This window comes from Salvia miltiorrhiza, chromosome 5, assembly GCF_028751815.1.
Source record: "Salvia miltiorrhiza cultivar Shanhuang (shh) chromosome 5, IMPLAD_Smil_shh, whole genome shotgun sequence".
Classification (NCBI taxonomy): domain Eukaryota; kingdom Viridiplantae; phylum Streptophyta; class Magnoliopsida; order Lamiales; family Lamiaceae; genus Salvia; species Salvia miltiorrhiza.
Window position 1 is genome coordinate 9,266,813 of NC_080391.1, and position 22,247 is coordinate 9,289,059.

Genomic DNA, 22,247 nt, shown 5'->3' on the forward strand with positions numbered 1-22,247 from the left:
AGCAGGATGATGATCCAGTCCGGTGGCGGCTAGGGTCGGCGCTGATGCTCGTTGGCGGCGGAGCTCAAGGAGGTGCGCAGCCGCCTCGCTTCTCAGGAGCAGCCAGTCATCCGTACGTCGCTTCTCAGGAGCTGGTGCGCAGCCGCCCCATCTGCTGCTGCTCGGTCCAACCGGCGATGATGCTGATCGGCGAGCTCTCTCGGCGATGAGGCGGAGCGGCGACTGCTGCTGGATCGGCGATGAGGCAGATCGGCGATGAATCTCGACTGCTGCTGGATCTCTCCAGTAGCGAGAAAATTTCTACTACTGCTGCTGGATCTCTCTCCAGCCTCTCCGCCACGCCGATCCGGACTGGAGGCGCTGCTGGAAGATGAGGCGCTGCTGGAGGCGCTGTGGAGGCGCTGCTCTCGTTCCAAGTCAGAGATGAACAGTAGAGAGCATATAATTAGACATCATTCCTTGTTCTTACGGTATCATACCTTGTCCGGTATGATACTGCAATTGTTGGTATACCGGAAATTACGATATATATATCATATAAAAATTTATATTTTTTATGTATATATTTTTAAAAGTATTGATTAATAATATTGTTGAATGATGTATATAATCTATGTGGTTTATTATGCAATTTAATAAGTATAATATATGAATATAAATGTATGAGAATATATATAACTTATAACATATACATAGTTTATTACTTTATTATATAATATATGAATATACATTATTGAGAGAAAATATAAATATCATCAAATTATATAAAAATGAACAAAAAGTAATATATAATTTATATAATTTAATATAATCGAACTATAACATTTCTTATATTAATATTATAATATTCTTATAATATAATAATTACCTTATATAGTTACATAGTTATTATATAATAATAGCCTTATATAAGTTACATAGTTGTAAGGGTTAATTGCCCATAAAATACTGAACTTTCATCCATTTCTGGTTTTGCACACAAACTTTGAATTGTGGCCTGATAATTACTAAACTTTTAATTTTATCTGATTTTGCTACTAATCCAAATTCCGGCCAAATACCAAGCTAATATATAATATGGTGTGCCAGTTTTGACGTGGCGTATTTATTCTTGCGTGACAATTAATTAGTTGGCAAAATAATATTTTTTATTTAATTTCTTATCAATAAAAAAAGAACACAAAGCAAATAATAGTATTTTTTTAGTTGAATTAATTAATTGAATAAATTCAATAATAGTAAGAGGATTCTTCGAATTTAGGTATGTCAGCCAAAGAACATTTTAATTATCAATAACTTAATATATAAAAAAAATTATTTAGCTAAGTAATAAAGTTTATTAAATTTTCATTATCTAAGGATTTTTTTTATAAACTATATATATTTATACTATTTGAATGACTTCTATTTTATATATTGGAGTAATCAGTTGTGTAATAGTGAACTAGAAAAAAATTGATTTAAACTTGAGAATTAAAAAATATTATTATTTGATTTAATATATAAGTGTTCTTTTTTTTAATAAGAAATTAACAATAAATACGTCTCGTCAAATATTGGCACGCCATATTAGCATGATATTTGACCGGAATTTGGATTAGTAGCAAAATCAGATAAAATCTAAAGTTTAGTAATTTTCACGCTACAGTTCAAAGTTTGTGTGCAAAACTAGAATTAGACGAAAGTTCAGTATTTTATTGGCAATTAACCCTAGTTGTAATATACATGTATGAGAATTTGGTATTGTAAACTTGTACTAGTTTGAAATTGTTGAGCATGAACAAATTTTGTGAATATGCTACATAGTTATATAATAATAGCCTTATATAAGTTACATAGTTATAATATACATGTATGAGAATATGGTATTGTAAACTTGTACTAGTTTGAAATTGTTGAGACATGAACAAATTTTGTGTAGTTTATTATATTGTGTTTGAATTTTATTATTGAAGTTATTATATTTGTTAGATGTTGTTCATTAGATAAGCAGATTTTTTTTAAAAAATAAGTCGGTGATTCCAAACCGAACCTTATCAATTTTAATTATTGATTATTTTGGTATACCGTGAAAGTGTGGTATACTAAAATATTATGCGGTATATCAAAATACGGTAAGATATACCGAAATAAAGGTACGATAAAGGTATGAGATTTTTTCATATCGTACTTTAAGTTATACCGAACTAAGGTATACCATAGGTAAAGATAAATGTATGTGATTTCTCCATACCGGAGGTAAAGATAAGGTATAAGGTATGAAGAATTTAGTAAGGTATACCGTATCATCCCACCCCTAGTCAAATATACAGAACTCCCTTCGTCCTATAATACATATCTTCATTTTCTTTTTAAATTATTTCATAATAAGTGTCTTACTTTCTAATAAGGAAAAATTATAAGGAAAAATTTAGGACTTCAAATTACAATTAATTAACACCCCATGTAATTAAATTAAACAACTCCGAATAACCCTAGGAGTGTGCATTCAGTTTTTTGTTTGGTTTTTTTGCTAAAATGAAATCAAACCAAATTTAATTTTGGTTTTAAAAAAAAATGAATCGAACCGAATAAAGCGAACCAAAAATTTAAAATTTTATAATAAAAATAGAACCAAACCGAAATAGTTCGAAAAAAAAATTCGAAATAACCAAAAAATTCGAAGAAAAAAATGAAAAATAAGAAAAAAGTAAAATTAAATTGTATTTAATACAAAATATATATATATATATATATATATATTAATATACTATTAAATAAATATAATTCGGTTTTTGGTTTTGTTAGATTTTTACTAAACCAAACTGAATCGAATCGAAATCGAATTGTTTTGAAAAATAAAACCGAACCAAACCAAAAAATCGAAACAACCGAACCATATGTTCATATTTCGATTTGGATCGATTTGGTTATTTGGTTTCAGTTATTTTGCTCACCCCTAAATAACCCTACTATCTTTCTCTCTCTCCCTAGGCCGCCCCACTTCTCTTCTTTGTTCTCTTTCTCGGCCGCCGCCTTTCTCTCGGGCTGGCGAGCCGCCAGCGTGAGGCATCACTCCGCCTCATTCGTGCCTCTCTCTCTCTCTCTCTCTCCCTCCCTCCCTCCCTCTCTCCCTCTATCTATCTATCTATCTATCTATCTATCTATCTATCTATCTTTGTTATCTCTCTCTCAATTCTCAAATAAAAACCTACAGGGAAAATTGATGCGGGCGGTGAAGCCGCGGAGGTGGAAGACCGTCGTATCATAGAAGTGCATTGTCGCGACGAGGGAGAAATAGAGCTGAGCTAGATTCTAAAGCGTTTGTTGGGCTCCCTAATCTCTGCCACTCATTTTCCCTATTTGCGCATCTGAATCCCGCGATAATGATTCTCCATCGCGTGCAGCCGCTGCTTTCGCTTGTGGGGTATTTGGAGCTCGACAAGGACGTCAACAACATCGTGCAACAGATGCTTTCCATTGATTTAGGATTTCGGAAATTTTGGGGAAGAATTTTAATTTGGGGTTCTGGTGATGGCGACTTGTTTGCGCGTGCGCGTCTTGGAAAATCGTTGCCACCACTGCTTCGCGCTGCCTGAATTGGCGTCGCCACCGCTTGAAGCTGTCCATACTGCCACGCGACATGATGGATCTAGTTATTTAAAAATTAATTAATGTATTAATAGTAGTTAATTAGGAAAGTAAATTGAGATTAATGCATCTTGAATTATATGGCTCACACATTTTATACACTAGACATACTCATTTAAATTCTTGTGCCAAAAAAAATGCTTTGGGCATAGGATCGAAGAAAATCATGTCGATAATAAAGGGGGCGCTTTCCCAACAGTTGTTATAAAAGGGAAAAATAATATATTAATGAGTTAATTGCCGCTAAATCCATATACTTTTTCAAATTTTGGGTTTTTTCCATGACAAAAAAAATCTGAATTAGAATCCATGAATTGGAAAATCGATAGGAATTTTACCCCACGCCCGTTTTCTGGCCATCGCCGAAATGACTCTGATCACATGTGTCCACATTTATTCCAGATGTTAAAATAAATGTATGACTTAGCTGCCACATAAGAAATATTTTTCACCTCTGCAATTCCTCTAATTTCTCCTAATGTTAACGAAAAGCCTCTGAAATTCTTACAAAATAAAAAAAAAACCCTAATTCCAGATTTAAGACTTTGTTCATATGAGAGTGTCAATTTCTAGATTTAAGGAAAGATCTGTGAGAGAGAGAGAACGACGAGAGTAGGCTGGATCTATAACCGGCGGCGACGCACGCCGGGATTCTGAGGCGGCAATGGCTACCGAAGGTTGCTCTGTCGCCGGTGACATTGCTATGTAGAGAGAGGAGCTTAGATTTAGGACCATTTCCATTGAAGTTATTTGCAGGACATAACCCTAGGTGTGGCGACGACGCGCAAGCGGTGTGCGGCGGCGGGACTCACTCAAGGAGGAGATCGTGAAGCAGTGCGATGAAAATTTCCTGGAAATTTCTCAGAATTCGATGGATTTTTGATTGCTGAAAAATTGCTGTTGAAATTGCTCTTAGCCCAAATTGCCGAAAAATTACTGTTGAAATTGCTCTAAGAACCCTAAATCGGACGCGAAAATTGAAAATGAAGGAAAACCCTTAATTTTGGGTTAATTTGTCCAAAGCCACGCTTAAAACGACGTCGTTTTATTTAAATGTCAACGACATCATATCGTTTCATTGAACGGACGACGAAGACACGCTGGATCTCCGACTGCCAGCTCGAATTAAGTTTGGGGGAAAAATCGAACGCGAGGGAAAATTCCTATCGATTTTTCATTTCATGGATTCTAATTCAGATTTTTTTTTTCATGGAAAAAACTCCAAATTTTAAAAAAGTATATGAATTTAGTGGCAATTAACCCTATATTAATATATCCTTTCTATTTAATCTACTTTTGATACTAATTAATAATCACGTTTATAGTTCAGACATCTTAACGACATGTACACTTTTCTTTATTTTGATTACTGTTATGTCGACATCTCATTTGTTTTCATAATAGTAATTATATGTAACTGGAAAATGATATTGATAACCCTCATTTTTCTATAATTTTTAATATTATCGTAATGTCAATTTTATAGGGAATTACGTATTTGATAATTATTTTGTGCTAAAACTATTTTATCTTGTGAAATGCGATACTTATTCATACTTTGATGGATTTTTTAAAAATATTGAAGCTGAATTAAAAAACATGGTCCGAATGAAAGTTGTAGGTCGTCCGAATACGAATTTGTAAACGCAAACAGATCGTAAATAAGAATTCAAACGAAAAAACATGTAATTGAAACAAGAAACTCGCGTGGATCAGTGCAAACGGCAACAAAAATGATGATCGTCGTTTTTGCTCCCAAATGGTTGTTTTCACTCTGAAAATTTTGATAAAAACGGAAACGAAAATGGCGTGCGCCGTTTTCGCACTTTTCATGAACAAAAACGGTGGGAGACGGAGTTGGTCACCGTTTTCGTCCGAGATTGAGTTATATTCGAGTTTTTCTTTGTATTTTTTAGTTTTATATTGTGTTTTTCCCGTGTGCATATATGTAAGTCTTTTTGTTGGCCTATTAGGCACATCTCTTTACCATCTTTTCATACTTTTCAATTTTTAGTTTTAGAATTTATTGCTTTCATAACTTTTAAAGCCCATATTTATCTTTTTGCAAATATCTTTTTGTAAAGATTGAAAATTCAAGTTGTTCATTCAGAAGTCTTTCCGAATTTTATCAGTTTTTTTATTTAATTCAATTGCTTTTCTTTTAATTATGCCTTTTGATTTTAAATTAGAGTAATATTTATCAGTTTTTTTTATCATAATGTGTCCACCACTGATGTGACGATCTTAATCACTGATGTGACAAACTGACAATCTTAATTAGAGTAAGATAATTTTAAAATTGTCACATCAGTGGTGGACACATTATGCTTGCCCATGAGGGTAGCTGATTGTTTCTGAGGAAGATTAATAGTGCAAATTGACTTTTAGTTGATTATTTATTTGAAGCACCCTATATATCTTTTTAACAAATCTTAAGCAAGCATAATGCACCGCCGATTTATAATAAGTAACCTGTACGGGCTGCTCATGCACGAGCAATCCGAGTGATTAATGTAATCCGTATAGCAAAATCACAACCAAATCAAATAATTAGTCACGATCTTTACACCAAAAAATCTTATTTAAATCAAACGTTGGCAGACAGAGAGAGAAACACGCACCGGATATCGCGGACACAAACCTAACTGGATTGCCACATCATAATAATCTCTCTAATAACAAAGCAAAAGAAAAAATCTGCTTATTTATTGCATCAAAGAGAATAAAATCAGCCTCAAAATTAAACTGAATCCCATCGTATCATGAAAATGAATTTGCCGCGTTGTAAAAATAAGAATAAGAGACTTACAGCTTAAATCAAGCGGCTTCCACAAAATGGCACGTGGTTGGTTAATTGTTTTTAACTAAAAAGATCGAAATACGAAGCAAGTATTATTTGCAAGGGTGGATCATGGCAGCCTTAAATAAGCATAGTTGGCACAATCCTCCACTTTGATTCATATAATCTCCCTGATTTGGTGGGTATAATTTTGATTCAATTTTCCATATTTCTTTATCACCGAAACTTTACCGGAGGAATCCCATGGATTCTATTCTTATACTTAAATGCCATATCGGTTGCTTCCAACACTATTGGAGAAGAAAATTGGACTATTTAAAAAAAAAAAAAAGAGTTTGGGAACATCATTAAACATCAATAAAATTATATAAAAATATGTATTTGGGACATATGGTACCATAATACTAATCTTGATTTTGATCACACGTATAATTAACAATATAGAATTAAGTGAATATAGAAGATCAGATGACGATTAAATAAGGCACACTAATAGAATATCAGATGTAGATCATACCATAGCACACTTGACATTACGAACAGAAGTGGTACAGAAGTTAGTATTTTTGCCACAAACAATAAAGAAACATATTTGTTAAAGAAAAATTATATCCATCGTCATTTTTTTCTGCTGAAACTCGTATTTGTTTGATAGGAAAGTAATGTTAATTGATAATGTTATTCATGTAAGAATAATTTTGTGAAAAATAAATCCTAAAAGATTCCTTGTTTTATGTTTGAAAATACCAAAAAAAAAAAAAACTATTAGGATTTTGAATTTGTATCATTTAATTAAATATAATTAATCAATATTAAATTGTAATTAACACACATAAAAAAATTCTGTAATCACTTTTTAGTAACAACAATGTACATTAATGTTGTTATAATTATATGATTCATAATTCTAAAATTAAATTCAGATTTCTTTATAATAATAATAATAATAATACAAAACACAAAACACCTACTAAATAAAAATTATAGTTTGTATTTTAATAAGATAAAAAAAAATTAAATACGTCGAGAATGAGAAAAAAGAACATCTAAGAAAAGCTAGTGAATACGAATCTTGAAAAGTTACACTATTTTCTTTATTTTTAGGATTCTTATTATTTTTTATACTTGATAAAAATTTAATTAAATACAAAAATTTAATATTTTGGAATCAGATTATTTATCGAGGACTTTGTGCCAAATAAACGGGGTACATCAGCTTCGTATCTCTATTCTCTAGTAGTATTATTCAATTTAGAAGTTTGGGATTTCAAGCCCACTTTGCCTCAGAGGAGGCCGTTCCTATGATTTGTAAAGTGAGTCATAATTAAAAGAATTAGATTCCAACCAAACTTAAACTTCTCTTGTTTAAAGGTTTCAAGCTTACCCCGTCACATGGAAGGATATTCATATAATGTGAGTTAAAAGTTTCCAACCATTCATAAAATTTAAGTTTCAAAACGAACCTAATTTTTTTCATCCAGACACGAACTACTAAAGAAAATTTGGGGACGTAATATTTGATAATTTTATTAAAGGGGTAATCGCCCCTAAATACATAAATTTTCACATATTTCTGGAATTGCACACTCTCTTTAGATTCTGCCCCACAATACATAAACTTTGAGATTCTTCTGTTTTTTCCCATGGCACCGGAAACAACTAAATGGAGAGATGACGTGGCTGCTAGAAAACACACGTGGATTCGCAGGTGAAACATGGATTCCTACTTGAAAAAAAAAAAATAAGTTTTAATTTCTTTTCTCAGCCCTAATTTTCCTAAAATTCACCCTCTCCAGCCATAATTTCCCCAAGCAGTTTACCCTTTTCATCTCTGCTCGTCGTCGGCCAAGGGAGTGCCGCCGTCGGCCAAGAGAGGGCCGCGACCAGGGGCAGCCTCTGAAAAAGTTTGAAGAACCAAAGTTTGCGAGCCCTAATTGCCCAATCTCTGCTTGTCGCCGACCAGGGAACGCCGCGATCAGGGACTGCTTCAGCCAATAAAAACGCTCTAGGGGCAAAGCAGAGCTGCGCTGGGCAGGGCATAGGGGCAAAACAGAGCAGCGAATCCATGTGTGATTTCCGGCAGCCACGTCATCTCTCCATTTAATGGTTTCCGGTGTCATGGGAAAAAACAGAAGAATCTCAAAGTTTATGTATTGTGGGGCAGAATTTAAAGATGGTGTGCAATTCCGAAAATATGTAAAAGTTTATGTATTTAGGGGCAATTACCCCTTTATTAAAACTCATTTTAAGGATCGTGTCAAATTGCTAGCTAGTCTAAAAAATCGTGAATTTTTGGCCACCACCAGTTCTTGTGTTTTGAAATAACGTTTTAATTTTTAGGATCTATGTATACAGTATACTGCAAAAAAAAAAAAAAAAAGTATAACATACACATCAAACTCGAACATGATTTTCCAGTTTGGCTTAATGATGTAATTGTTGATGATATGGCTTGATCAATAAATTGCATCGTTTCTGTTTCAAAAAAAAAAAAGACTCGAACTATTGGAAAAAATCTAGAAGTGTTAAAAATTATACAAACCGTAAAAAATTAATAAACTAGGATAACATATACTCCATAAGATGTATATAAAATAAAATAAAAAGATGTGTTACATAAGATGTAGAGGGTCTGATGAGCACGAAAAGTCAAAAAGGTATAAGTAGTAGTGTTGGGAAATCCATAAAGATGATATTTGAAAATCCCAAGAAATAACAGTTGACTTGGGAAGCATGATTGGTCGTGCTGCTGTATATAAAGGTAAGCAGCACTCAACCCATTTTCCATCGCTCATCGAAAATGATTTGTATGTATGCAGACTCCCATTTATGCACTCTCACCTTCCTCCTCTACACCTGCATATGGATCCCACTCCACCGCACAACTCAATTACTTGTTCAAATCCTGGCCTTCCTCATCAACCCCCACCGTCAACTTTCACACCACTCTCCCTCCTGCACTCTCGATCTCCCCTTTTCCCATTTTTCCGATTTGCACTTCCACGAAGACCAAATGTGTTCCATTTGCTTAGTCCAGTTCCAGAACAAGGATTTGGTTAACAAATTAGGGAGGTGTGGCCACACGTTTCACGTGGAATGCATGGACAAATGGCTTGACACATGCCAATTCACCTGCCCCTTGTGCAGATCGCTCCTGCTCACTTCCACCTTGTCTATTCTGCCTCCTCCTCGCCATTCCTAAACCTTCCCCCCTCTCTCTCTCTCTTTTTTTTTCCTTTTGTTTTTTATCGGTATATATTATAAGCTCAAGCAATTCTTGCTTGTTCCATTTTGGCAAAGGAAAGGATGCTTTCTTTCTTCTTTATTCAATGTTTGGGCTTTGCCTTTTGAGTATTGGTGAACACAGGATTACAAGGAGGAAACATAATCACACGCCAAACATTTTTCACAGCAAATGGAACCATTTGAAATCAGCTACTGCTATTTTAGTATCGTCTCGATTTGGGTCGCCCCTCTATACTGTAGCAGAAAGAAGTTGGCAATTCACGATGTTGCCTAAATAAATACACAGGCGAAAATATTGTAAAGGCAACACCTGGATCCACTCATTCATTCGAGGAGCAAAGATTCTTCTTGTTCGCATAATGTAATGGATTAGGAGTAGGTTCGACTCCAATATGCACAACTGAGGACAACTTGGTCGGATTCAAGCAGGTTCAACTTCCAGCAGCAGAATAGAGCACTCCAAATTCCTGAGCCCGAATACAGTCAGTAACTAGAATAGAAGCCACAAGCAAATTATACATAATCACAAAGCTTCAGAACTAATCACTCTGGTCATGTATCATATATTACTTGCCCTATTTGTATATAATTTCTACTTTCCTTTAGAATTATTTCTGTCCAGTTCGAGTTGAGATTATATCTCATTTATGAAAGGGAGAAACAAACCCAAGAATGAGAGAATCCTTGATGCATACAAATGAGCAAAAGATGGGGGATCTGGTAACTGGGCACGAAAAAAAGGTGAGAGAGAAAACAAGGCTGACAACCTCAGACTTGAAAAATCAAGCAACTAATTTGACTTTCGCTACCTTGTCCAAGTTTATGTCATTTTTTTTTCATTTCAGGTCTTGCATACTCATTATCTTCAAAACTGAAAAAACTTCATACAAAGTGATACGTATAAGATAGTTACAGCAGACATAACTTTTTTATAAACAAAATACCAGGTGTCTTAGACTCTTAGAGGGCGTTTACATTTGAGAATGAGCCTAGATAGATAAAAATAATAAGATTAATCCCTTGTTTACTAAGATTTATTGAAACTTCAGGATATCTCGAATGAAAGCTTTTCGGATAAAAGCCTTCTCAATTGGGGGGTTTATCAGAAAAATGCAGCGAAATCCTCTCATCAGAAGCTAAAAAACATAAACATAATGTACCACAAAAGTGACCAAGCACGAACCTCATCGTAATCCAAAAATCTCCTCAGGAGGATCATAAACACGTTGATCAGGAAAAATTTCCTCAAAATCTTGCTTGACCTTGTTCCTCAACAAGGGATGCGGAAGTAGCCCCTTCAATAATATCCTAAATGGCAATTGCTCGGGAAGATCTGGAGACTTTTTCATATCCTCATAGATATTCATGGCGTCGGCAGGAGAACCATACTGTAAGAAACCACGAATAACTTCCGTGTAAGTTTGAGAGTCGGGAAATAGATCTTCCTGTCTCATACTTTGCCACAAATCCATTGCATCATCCATCTTTTTCCGTCTAGCCAATGCAACAATCAAATCCTTATAAAGGTAAACATCAGGTTTGTACCAGACTTGTTTTTTAATCACCTTAAACATCTGAAAATACCACAAATTACAGAGTGGTCAGTGAAATGGCAAAAAGAGAAGCCAATATAAAATGGAAATCAATTAACAAAGCAGCACAGCACATCGGCAAAATCCATTCCACCAACATGAAATTCAAACAGAGTCCATGAACTTGATTAGCAGCGCATCCTATTCTCTGTTTCATCACTATTTGATCATAAGCACATAAACTTACAGAAGCAATGTCATTTCCTATTCCGTCCAATTTTCTATTCTCTGTTTCCTCACTATTTGAACATGAGGCAGACTCCAGTGCATCCACCCTAATTAAATCCTAATTGAGATTAATAAATAAATCCTAATTGAGATTAATAAAACCTGATTGGGGATTGGATGAACACAAGTTTTTGCCTTTGAACTTATATACGGTAAAGATATTAACTTTAACAAATTAAGTAGCTTCAAAATCAATAGATATGTCAGGTTAGACAAAATCATAGTTGTTGAACTAACAAATGCAAGCCAAACCAAGCAAGCATGAACACAATTAATATAGAAACATGTGGATTGCACATCAGAATGCAAATAGACAACCATTTTAGCTGGACAGCTTGACGTATGAGCACGAGGAAACCACAAGCATTCATGGTACAACGGTGACAGCACAATGGACAACCAGCAAAGCACGAGGTACAACCGAAAGCTAAATTCACCTTGACGGCGAGAGATACCTCCCCTTGGCGCTCGAGCTCAGTAAGAACGGCAACCATATCCATTTTGAGAAGCCTGAGTACGTGCGTCTTGATGAATTTATCGAGCTTTTCGTTTTCGTCTTTGAATCGCTTCATGCCTAAGATAACGAAGAGCGCCTCCTTCCCGATGAGCTTCTTCCCTCTCCACAACGGGCCTCTCGGCCTGCCGTCGTGGTAGGCCCGGTCGCAGCCCCATTTCGGCCGAAATCCATTGCTGATGGTTGATTGTAGTGGCGATGGAGAAAATAGAAGAGGGGTTATGGAGCTGCGGAGGGATTTCGATAATAACAAGTGATTGGCTAATAGGGATGCGGCAGCGATACATCGCGCGCTGGATCTTGACAATATGCCGGCGAATTGCATTCTCCGGCGGGAGTGGAGGCTACGGGAGAAGGAAGGGTTTAAGAGAAGGACAAGAATTGGGGTTTTAACCGATCGTTAATTCTACGATTTATAAAATGAAAGTTAAATTTTAACCTTGAAAAAATGTTTTAAGAGATGCCCACATCTCCGTTTGTCGTCGCCCTTTAATTTTTCGGAAGGCAAAGTCTTCATATGTAATACCCGATTTTAACTTTAATGAGATTTTAGGAGAAATTTTCAAAGAATTTTAAGATAATATACGTCCGAAAAAAAAGTAAAATTTACTTTTAAAATTTCAATAAAATATTTTATTTAATGTAAAATTTGAGACTTCAGTTGCTTGTCGAGTAGATAAATTTATTGTACGTTCCTAACCTATCCCGTGACTAAATTTCACCTTCACTTAACACGAACAAAAACTCTGCCATAAGGGTTATGCAAAATTTAAACATTTCCATAGAAGAATAAATTAGTAATGAAAAGCAATCTAACAAATAGAATACTCTTCCTTCCTTTTATTGGTTACAAAAACATCCATAGCTGAAAAACCACAAAATCTGTATGTACTAGTAATAAAAATTAGTATAAATGAAACAATGGGTAAGCATGCAATCAAATAGGTTTCAGTAATGAATGGAATCAATTAGCATAGCTGCATAATCCGTAGGTGCATTTGGTCCCTTGATCACACTTGTTGCCGCAGCCTCCACAGTGCTTCTTATGCGTGAAAGGGTTGACGCATTTCCCCTTGCAACATATCTCCGAAAACTTGCACTTGTGTCCGCACTTCCCACAGTTGAGTCTGTCCGCACCAACGTTCACGCATCTTTTCTTGCAGCAGTCGGGCCCGGAGCTGCCCTTGGCGCCACATATTTTGGGGTATTTGTTGCACTTAATGCTCCTTTGTGCCAGGAAACGGCTCACCCCGCGAAGCGAAGCCGCCTCCTCCTCTTCAGCCAATACCACAATTATCATTGCCAACAACATTATCAACTTAAGCCACTTCATTTCTGACACAGTACTATATGTATATATGATTTATTTCCTGATTATGAGTTGTGATGTGGGAGAGGGTGCTTTATATAGGGGTATACTTTCGTTTGTTAGTGGAAGGGTCTTTAATCAACAGCCGCATGTGGAGTCAATGTGTCATCTAATTTTAGGCACTCCATGAATGTCAAATAATGATAGTAACATTTTTGTTATTATTGATATTATTGTTATTGTTATGTGCTGCACATTTTTGAGATTTCCTTGTTCGTGTACTTGCTTGTGTGATTTTGTGTACGGGAAGTCATCAAGTGGAGGGATGGCTTAACGCCTTCTTTTTTTCTTCTGCCCTTTCCGTGGATGTTGATACACTTATGTTATGGCCTTTTGGTAGCATCTATTTCATAAGTTTCAACCATTGTAAAACCCAAGAGGTAGAATTGAAATTTATGGTTTGGACCACGTTTACATTGAGTTTCTTCCTCTGTTCATGTCCCTTCACTTGCTTTTCATGCCTTTATCAGAATATGTTATGCTGCCATTGAAGATGAAGCTTTGGATACCGACATTACTATTAGCATTGTATAAATTGAATTGAATTACTAATTATCATTGATTAAAAATATATCCTCTGTAAATTTTCGAAAATGCAAAAAGAACTTTCCTTATTTGTTAGATAAAAGGTTAAAATTTCAGTCATAACAGAAAATCCTGCACACCAAAATAGTAAAATTCTCAGCTAGAGTTGTACGTATGCAAATATTGTGAATATTGATCAGCGTTTAACAATTGCGCTAATTTAAACAATCTAATAGATCTTCCAAAATACCCATAACTATATGAATTAGGAAGATAATTATTAACCTATTGGAGGGTGTTTACTTTGGTGGATAAGCCTTGATTGATAAAACTAGTAAGGCTAATCCCTTGTTTACTTTGATGGATTGCAACTTTGGGATATCCCAATGCCCTTGATTATTTTTATCCTCCAAGCTAGTTTTGTTTAACTCTTATCCCATCAAAGGGTGCATTGGAGTAACACTACTCTTAACACTACAAAAAAAGCGTTGATTACCGACGGCTAAATGCCGTCGGTAACAAAAGACGGCCGCCGGTAAATAGTGTTACCGGCGGCGATAACGGCGGCAATCCCCCGCCGCTAAACGGTTCGTCGGCAACGACAATAATGGCGGCGAACATCCGCCGTCGGCAGTTAACGGCGGCGATGCCGCCGGAATTGTCGCCGTTAAACGGCGGAGCCTAGCCGGAGAATTAGCGGCGGCAGACACCGCCGCTAGTTACCGAGGGCTATTTTGCCGTCGATAGAGAGCCACCGGAGTCCGGCTGACCCTGCCGGAAAACTACCGACGGCGATTACCGCCGCTAGTTAGCGGCGGCGAATCGCCGTCGGTAACAAGCTACCGCCGGCCGGTGGGTCATGCCGGAGGATGGCCGGGTATTTACCGAGGGAAAATTGCCGTCGGTAACTACCGACGGCGTTTTGCCCACGGTAATGTTTTTTATTTTATTTTATTTTATTTATTTATTTATTTATTTATTTTATTGTATATTGTATATCCACAATTTATTTCCGTATTTATACGGTATTGCATACTTTAGACGAACTTCCCAGTCGGCGACCCGACTTCCCAGCGGGTCACCCATCTTGCTTGTGCTCTGTGTCAAGCACGCTTAACTTTGAAATTCTTTTCGAGTGATCACCAGTACAAAACACTCGTATTATTGATATATCTACATCTATTAATTCATTTAAATGCTATATACTCACTCATATAATTATAATCTTTGAATATGTGGAGATAATACCTTAAATATATTGTTAATTAGTGAGCGAGTTCGTTTCGGTCCTTATTTTTATCTTCGGTAAAATATTTAATTAATATTTAATAATTAATTAATTAATTAATTAATTTTTTTTTAACATTAATACACCAAAAGTGTTTTAATTTGGTTATTATAATGTGATTTGAATTTATTTGTTTATGTTAAATGCAATCATCATCATCATTGCCATAAATATATAAAACATATATAATTTTAATAATTAAAGCACTTGAAATATATAGTTCAATAAAACATAAATTTGAAAAGAAAGTGCAAATGTAATTTTGTTTGAAAACATAAACATAAGTCTAAGCATCATCATCATCATCATCATCGGCATCAGGGTGTGGAGGTGGCTGAGCATTATACATCCTCATAAACGCCTCCAATTGAGCCATGCGGTCCTGCATCTGTTGGCGTTGTGCTTCCTCTGCCGCCATGCGCTCCTCCATCTGTTGGCGTTGTGCTTGCTCTGCCGCCAATTGCTCCTCCAGCGTGGAGATCCGTGTCTCATAAAGCTGCTGAGACACCGCAGAACTGCCTGTGCTGTGGATAGACCCCCTACTAGCCTGACTCTGCCCGGCACTCCCGACGCCGTAGATCCGTGACCTATCAATTTGCACCATCTCCAAATACACCTCGTCTAGCCGCTCCTGTCGTCCTGTGGCAGCGGCCAGTCGATGAACCTCGGCCTAATACATACATAACAATGCATAATTGTTAGAAAATAAATACATTCACTAAATATTTGAATAAACTTAAACACTTACGTCGATTCTAGCATCTCTCTCCGACGTATAACTTCCGTCGGCGTACGTGTGGAGGCGGAGGAAGGTGGCATAGTTCGGTGCATCCTGGGGAGTACCAGGATCCAAGCTCTGTAGATGCATTTATATAAGATAAATAAGTTATATTAGTCAATATATTAATTTAATTTATATACTTAATTATTTGTTAATTACATACCATATACTGCTGCAGGATACGAGTCGACTGGGACCCGCCCACGTGCCTACTGATCCCTGTACCCTCCCCATCGGGCTCGGACATCCGATTTGCACGAGCTCGATTTGAAACAGCCTCAACCTCGGGCTGATGCCAGTAATCCCGGAGTCCAGTCCAAAAATCGGGAGTCATCCAGACGGGCCTAGACATCTCTCTCCCTTGGCTGATACACTGCTTGAGATCTGTCTTGTAGTCGCTCATCATGTCGGAGTACCTTTTGCGGGCTTTTGTCTCCTACATTTTCCTCACGTCACGCTCATCATCGGGCTGCCACGTAAACTCTTTCTGTTGAAAGAAAGAGAATTAATTTAATATCAAACATTTTAACAATTTAATATGATATATTTATATGTATTATAAATTTAATTGTACCTGTAATTCATCAAAAAATTTATCCTTCATCGCCGGGGGCGTCAACTTCCATGTGTACCCGCCTGGGTTTTCAAACATCTTAAATGTGCACGTGCAAGCTTTGGACAGGCCAGTGGGCTCCAACAAAACACTGTGTACAAGTAATTTTGTCACTTAATCATGGTGTACGAGAAACAGTAATTTTAACTAATGTACTTACCCAGTCGTAGGTTGCCTCTGAAATACCGTCCTCCCATCAGGTGCCTTAACCTCTCTCTCTCTCTCTGATAGCGGCAGCTGTAGGGCCCCTAGGCCTTCTAGCCCGTGAACTACTAGAAGCCTGGGGAGTCTCGGGAGTCCCAGAAATATGCGTCCCAGACCCATCAGATGTATCTGCTGTAGCTTCTGGCGCATTAACGCCAGATCGCCTCCCAAATCCCAAGAAACCTCGAGAGGTAGACATGATGCCTGTTGCATACAATTAAATTAACAAATATATAGCGAAACATAACATTAACAGTAACTAACAAATATAACAAATTTGCAATCAAATTCAACCAAAATGTGCATTTACATTTATTCATAAGCATCACTACTATCATCATCACTATCGTTAGATGTCAACGGGGAATCATCGTCTTCTGCTTCATCGTCATCTTCAATCTCAACGACTCCACCGAGGGGATGAAGGAGAAGTGGTTGTTCAATGCCTACACTTGTGTGAGTAGGCATAATAGTAACCACTTCTTCTTGAAATGGTTGATCTAATGTTGATGTAGATGCTGCAGTAGACACTTCAACCTTTGATCTTGCGTTGACTTTGCATGCTGACCACCAATTTTTCTTTGATTGGTTCGTACTGGGATAGGGACAGTAAAACACTTGAACTACTTGACTCGCCAAAACAAAGGGATCATACTTCTTATATCTTCGTGTGTGGTTCAGTGAAACTAACTTGAAGTCTGTATCAATAGAAGTTCCCTGAGCCGACAAGTCAAACCATTCACAGTTGAACAAGACTGTCTGCTTAATTGGATACCCCGGATACTCCAGCACGCAAACCTCTTGCAGACGCCCATAAAAGTCTAGCACATCTCTATCACTACCATAGACCGAGCCTTTTATGCAAACGCCACTGTTCACAGTCGCACTCTCTCTATCATGCTCAGTTGTGTGAAACCTGTAGCCATTTACGAAATAGCCGGAGTATGTTTCAATCTCCCTTAATGGTCCAGCTGCAAGCGACCTAATATAAGGGTTTAACTCGTCGTTACAAGGACGACAAACCTGTTTCACACAAATATCATTTAAGTTTGCTAGCCAATTTTAGAGTAAGTAAATGTATATTTAACATAAATTTATCGTCTCTTACGTAATGGTTAAACCACACAATAAACTCGTTGTGAAACGCGACTTCAAACTCTGCATCAGTCATGTAAGGATTTGCATATCGTTTTTCCTCCTTGAAGATCCTTGGATACAAAGAATCAAATAAATATGTTAACACCTATATATGATGAACACTTCTTATACGTAAATTGAACGAGAATACTCACTTGCTATATGTCTCTGCAACCTCTGCACAATTGCTCAAAATATACATGTGTGCAGCAAGCCATTCGCGCTCATCCATGTATCTCTTCGTCCCTCGGCCAAGTGAACGCCCAATAGGTTTGAATATGGCGAGACAAAGAGGATCATCATTTTCAGCAACGGGCATCTCAATATTGCGAGGCAAAGTTGTCCACTTTGTAGATATTTGATCTTCAAAGTAAAACGAAGAGAAGGTTGACATTTCTGCAAGTAAGTATGCATTGGCGATGGACGCCTCAACCTTGGCTTTGTTTTTTATATGATTTTTTAATGTCCTCAAATATCTTTCAAAAGGATACATCCACCGATATTGCACTGGACCAGCCAATCGTGCCTCATCTGCCAAATGAACTGGTAGGTGCTCCATTGAATCAAATAAACTAGGCGGAAAGATACGCTCAAGTTTGCAAAGAGTAACAACTATCTTCTCACTCAGTATTCTCATGTCATATATGGCCACGTTGCGGGATGTTAATTCTCTGAAGAAGAAACTTAACTCTGTAATTGCCTCCCAAACATTCTTAGGAAGAAGTTCTTTAAATGCAACAGGCAGAAGGATTTGCATGAACACGTGACAGTCGTGACTTTTCATGTTGTGCATCTTCAGGGCGTTCATGTCAACGCATCTACTAATATTTGACACGTACCCATCGGGAAACTTAAGACTCTTGATCCATTGGAGTAAGATCTTCTTCTCTTCCCTGTCAAGCGTATAACATGCTTTCGGATACCCTCGAGTTCCATCCACTTTCTTCAACTCTTTCCGCTTGCAGAAGGTGTTCAATTCTTCTCTAGATTTTTCTGTATCTTGTCTTCCCCTTCACATTCAGGACAGTATTAAACACGTTATCAAACACATTTTTCTCAATGTGCATGACATCCAGATTATGTCGAATCAAAAGATGTCTCCAATAGGGTAGATCCTAAAATATGCTTTTCTTTTTCCACCCTACATCTTGATATTTGGCGAGTTGAGCGTTCCTGTCATCGAAGTCTTCGGTAACCTTCACGAAGCCTAACCCCTCGATTTGATTCAAGATTTGTATTCCTGATCTTTGTTCTGGTGGACCAACATTGCATGTCTTATTCCTCAAGAATGAAGTTTTGTTTCTCCTAAACACATGGTTAGGAGGTAAGAACTTCCGATGATTATCAAACCACGATTGTTTTCCACTCATCGGCAAAGTGAATGCTTCTGTATTCTCCATGCAATGTGGACATGCCAATTTCCCAGCTGTACCCCACCCAGACAACATAGCGTACGCTGGAAAATCACTGATAGTCCATATCAGAGCTGCTCGCATCTGGAAATTTTGCTTCAACGATATGTCGTAAGTGTTCACACCAACCTCCCACAGAGATTTTAACTCGTGTATCAATGGCTGTAAGAATACGTCCAACTTCATCTTTGGGTTTGATGGGCCAGGCACGAGGACTGTGAGAAACATGAATTGTTCTTTCATGCACAACCACGGAGGCAGGTTATACGGCGTGACAATAACTGGCCAAGAAGAATATTGACGCCCTGATTGTGCAAATGGGGCAAAACCATCTGTAGAGAGGCCCAATCTCACATTTCTGATCTCATCGGCGAATCCAGGAAAGACTGAATTCAAATGTTTCCATGCCGGAAAGTCGGCCGGGTGGCGCATTATCCCATCGTCTGTGGAGGTCGCATGCCACCGCATATGTTCAGCAGTTGCAGGAGATGCAAACAATCTCTGCAATCGGGGCGTCAAGGGAAAATAGTGCATCTGTTTGGCGGGCACTTGTTTCTTTCTGCGACTCCCAGATGCACGCAAGCTGTCCTTATATCGTGATTGGTCACAGAACATACAACTATGTAGCTCACTAGTTTCCCCCCAATACAACATGCAGTTATTAACACAGCAATCGATCTTCTCTACTGGCAAACCCAAACCACGTAGATTTCTTTTCGTACTATAGAAGTCTTCTGGACAGTTGTTACCCTCTGGTAAAGCAGCTTTCATCATCGAAGACATCTGATTGTAAGTCCTCTCTGACATGTGGCTTTCAGTCTTTATGCTCATGAATTGAGTCATCCAACTTAATTGTGTGTACGTGTCACATCCTGCGTACAATGGAGTATCCGCTGCATCCAACATGTTATAAATCTGTTGAGCGTCATTATTGGGCGGCTGCTCCAGATTTGGAGGATCTTGATAATTACTAGGTCCAGCATGGTCATGCACCATCCTTTCGTAGTTATTGTATAATCCATCATCCTCATTCATTATAGCATGTTCTCTCGGCATAGACAGCGGTGCTTCCCCGTGACAAACCCAAACTTTGTAATTCAGGACAAATCCACGCCTACTAACATGTTCTCTGACCGTAGGTACATCTAAATACGCTTGATTCTTGCAATTCTTACACGGGCACCTAATGTTACCTTGTCCATCTGTGTACGCCGTTTGATTGAACGCCCACTCAAGGAAAAACTCAAGCCCCGTTTCAAATGCGGTACGATCATTGTATCTCGCGTACATCCACGTACGATTATCACTCATTCTTGCAAATTCTAATTGAAAAAAACAAATAAAATATAATAAATTACTTGAAATCTAACAAAATTTCGACAGCATAACCCCACTATCCTAACTACCAAGTGCTCGACTCTACCAGCAACTATAGTGACCATAGTGGTCCTAATTTACTAAGCCTATACTAGGTCTACCCGGCCCCCCAATGTCGAAGCAATAATACAATACAAATAAAAGCAATAAAAATCATGGTAATTAAATTAAAAACAATCATTTGTAGGGAGAAGATCCTTAAGAAATAATCAATTTCTATCCCAAAGGGAGAAGATCCTTAAGAAATTGATTAAATCTATCCCACAATATATATATATATATATAATAATATAACATTTCATAAACACATAGCACATAACATTTAATTTAACAAAATTATCCAACATATATAAATTATTCTAACAAACAATTCTTAAACTAATTGATTAAAATTAATATAATTTAAAATTAATCATGCTTCATAATTTAAAATTAAACTAACAACATATATTAAATAGATTAATATAATTTAAAATTAATCATGCTTCATATAATTTAGTTATAAACAAAATCAATTATAAATTAATTAACTATATATAACAAATAAATCTATTTAATTAATATATAATTAAATACATAAATAAGAGAGCGTACGGTGGTGGTTTCCGGTGGGTGTCGTGAAGAAGGCGGTGAAACGAGGTCGTCGAACTACAATAAATAATATAAGTGAAAATTATATAATTATATATATATAATTAAAATTAATGAGATATATATATATATATATATATATATATATATAGATCTAGAGAGAGAGAGAGAGATACCTGCTAGGGCGGCGGCGGTCGGCGGCGGCGGCGAAGCAGCAGCGGAAGCAGCAGCAGCAGGCAGGGGAGGGGGGGGGGTGGATTTTCGTGTGTGTGTGCGGCGCAGAAACTGAAAAAAGAAGGAACCCGCTGCCCTATATTTAAACGGTTACCGACGGCAAATGCCGCCGCTAGCTAGCGGCGGCAATTTTGCCGCCGTTAAATCTATAAAATAAATTATTTAATGCGTATTTTAATATTAACGGCGGCGTCGCCGCCGCTAGCTAACGGCGGGGAATTTGCCGTCGGTAGATGGCCGGTAAATTCGAAAGTTCGGGTCGCCTGGACTGCCGCCGCCGTGCCGCCGTTATCTACCGACGGCAAAATAGCCGCCGGTAGTTTTCGCCGGTAAAAACGCGTTTTTTTGTAGTGTAAGGATAAAAATACTCAATCATGCAAAGTAAACACTTCCTTGATGACTTAAATGATATCAAGTCAAAAGTGATATAGACGATCCTGGTAGAATGCAGCAACGCCACAAAAAGATAGATAAGGGAGACCATTGGTATAAAGATCTCCAAGATAAGTGAGGCCATTGATATGAAGATCTCCAAGATACGGATTTAATTAGCATAATCGCTAAATACTCTACACGTGAACTAAGAAAAGACGAATGAATCCTTGAAAACAATACATAACATACCTAAAACCATGATTCTATTTCAGCTTACATTTGTTTATAAATAGATGAAATGTTCATTTTCCATATACATGCACGTACTCAT

At 37.2% G+C, this 22,247-nt stretch overlaps 3 protein-coding genes across 4 annotated transcripts; all 3 read right to left on the reverse strand.

The window, feature by feature from the left end:
* Positions 1-9,719: 9,719 nt before the first annotated feature.
* LOC130985818 (protein THYLAKOID ASSEMBLY 8-like, chloroplastic) lies at positions 9,720-12,590 on the reverse strand. Of its 2 annotated transcripts, none has more exons than XM_057908957.1 (3): positions 11,934-12,590; positions 10,860-11,250; positions 9,720-10,143 (listed from the first exon to the last, which is right to left on the reverse strand). In XM_057908957.1, the coding sequence occupies exons 1-2, from the start codon at positions 12,333-12,335 to the stop codon at positions 10,861-10,863; spliced, it is 792 nt and encodes a 263-aa protein (XP_057764940.1). In that variant the 5' UTR covers positions 12,336-12,590; the 3' UTR covers positions 9,720-10,143; position 10,860. The 2 variants fall into 2 exon arrangements, with proteins under 2 accessions (XP_057764940.1, XP_057764941.1); XM_057908958.1 differs by having other exon boundaries at positions 11,952-12,520.
* A 384-nt stretch (positions 12,591-12,974) lies between these two features.
* Positions 12,975-13,343, reverse strand: LOC131025491 (stigma-specific STIG1-like protein 1). The gene has a single exon (XM_057955286.1). It carries the CDS (start codon positions 13,341-13,343, stop codon positions 12,975-12,977), a length of 369 nt encoding a protein of 122 aa, XP_057811269.1.
* Positions 13,344-15,407: 2,064 nt separating this feature from the next.
* LOC130985819 (uncharacterized) lies at positions 15,408-16,245 on the reverse strand. Its single transcript, XM_057908959.1, has 3 exons — positions 16,137-16,245; positions 15,941-16,048; positions 15,408-15,862 (listed from the first exon to the last, which is right to left on the reverse strand). The coding sequence occupies exons 1-3, from the start codon at positions 16,218-16,220 to the stop codon at positions 15,479-15,481; spliced, it is 576 nt and encodes a 191-aa protein (XP_057764942.1). The 5' UTR covers positions 16,221-16,245; the 3' UTR covers positions 15,408-15,478.
* Between the last annotated feature and the right edge of the window lie 6,002 nt (positions 16,246-22,247).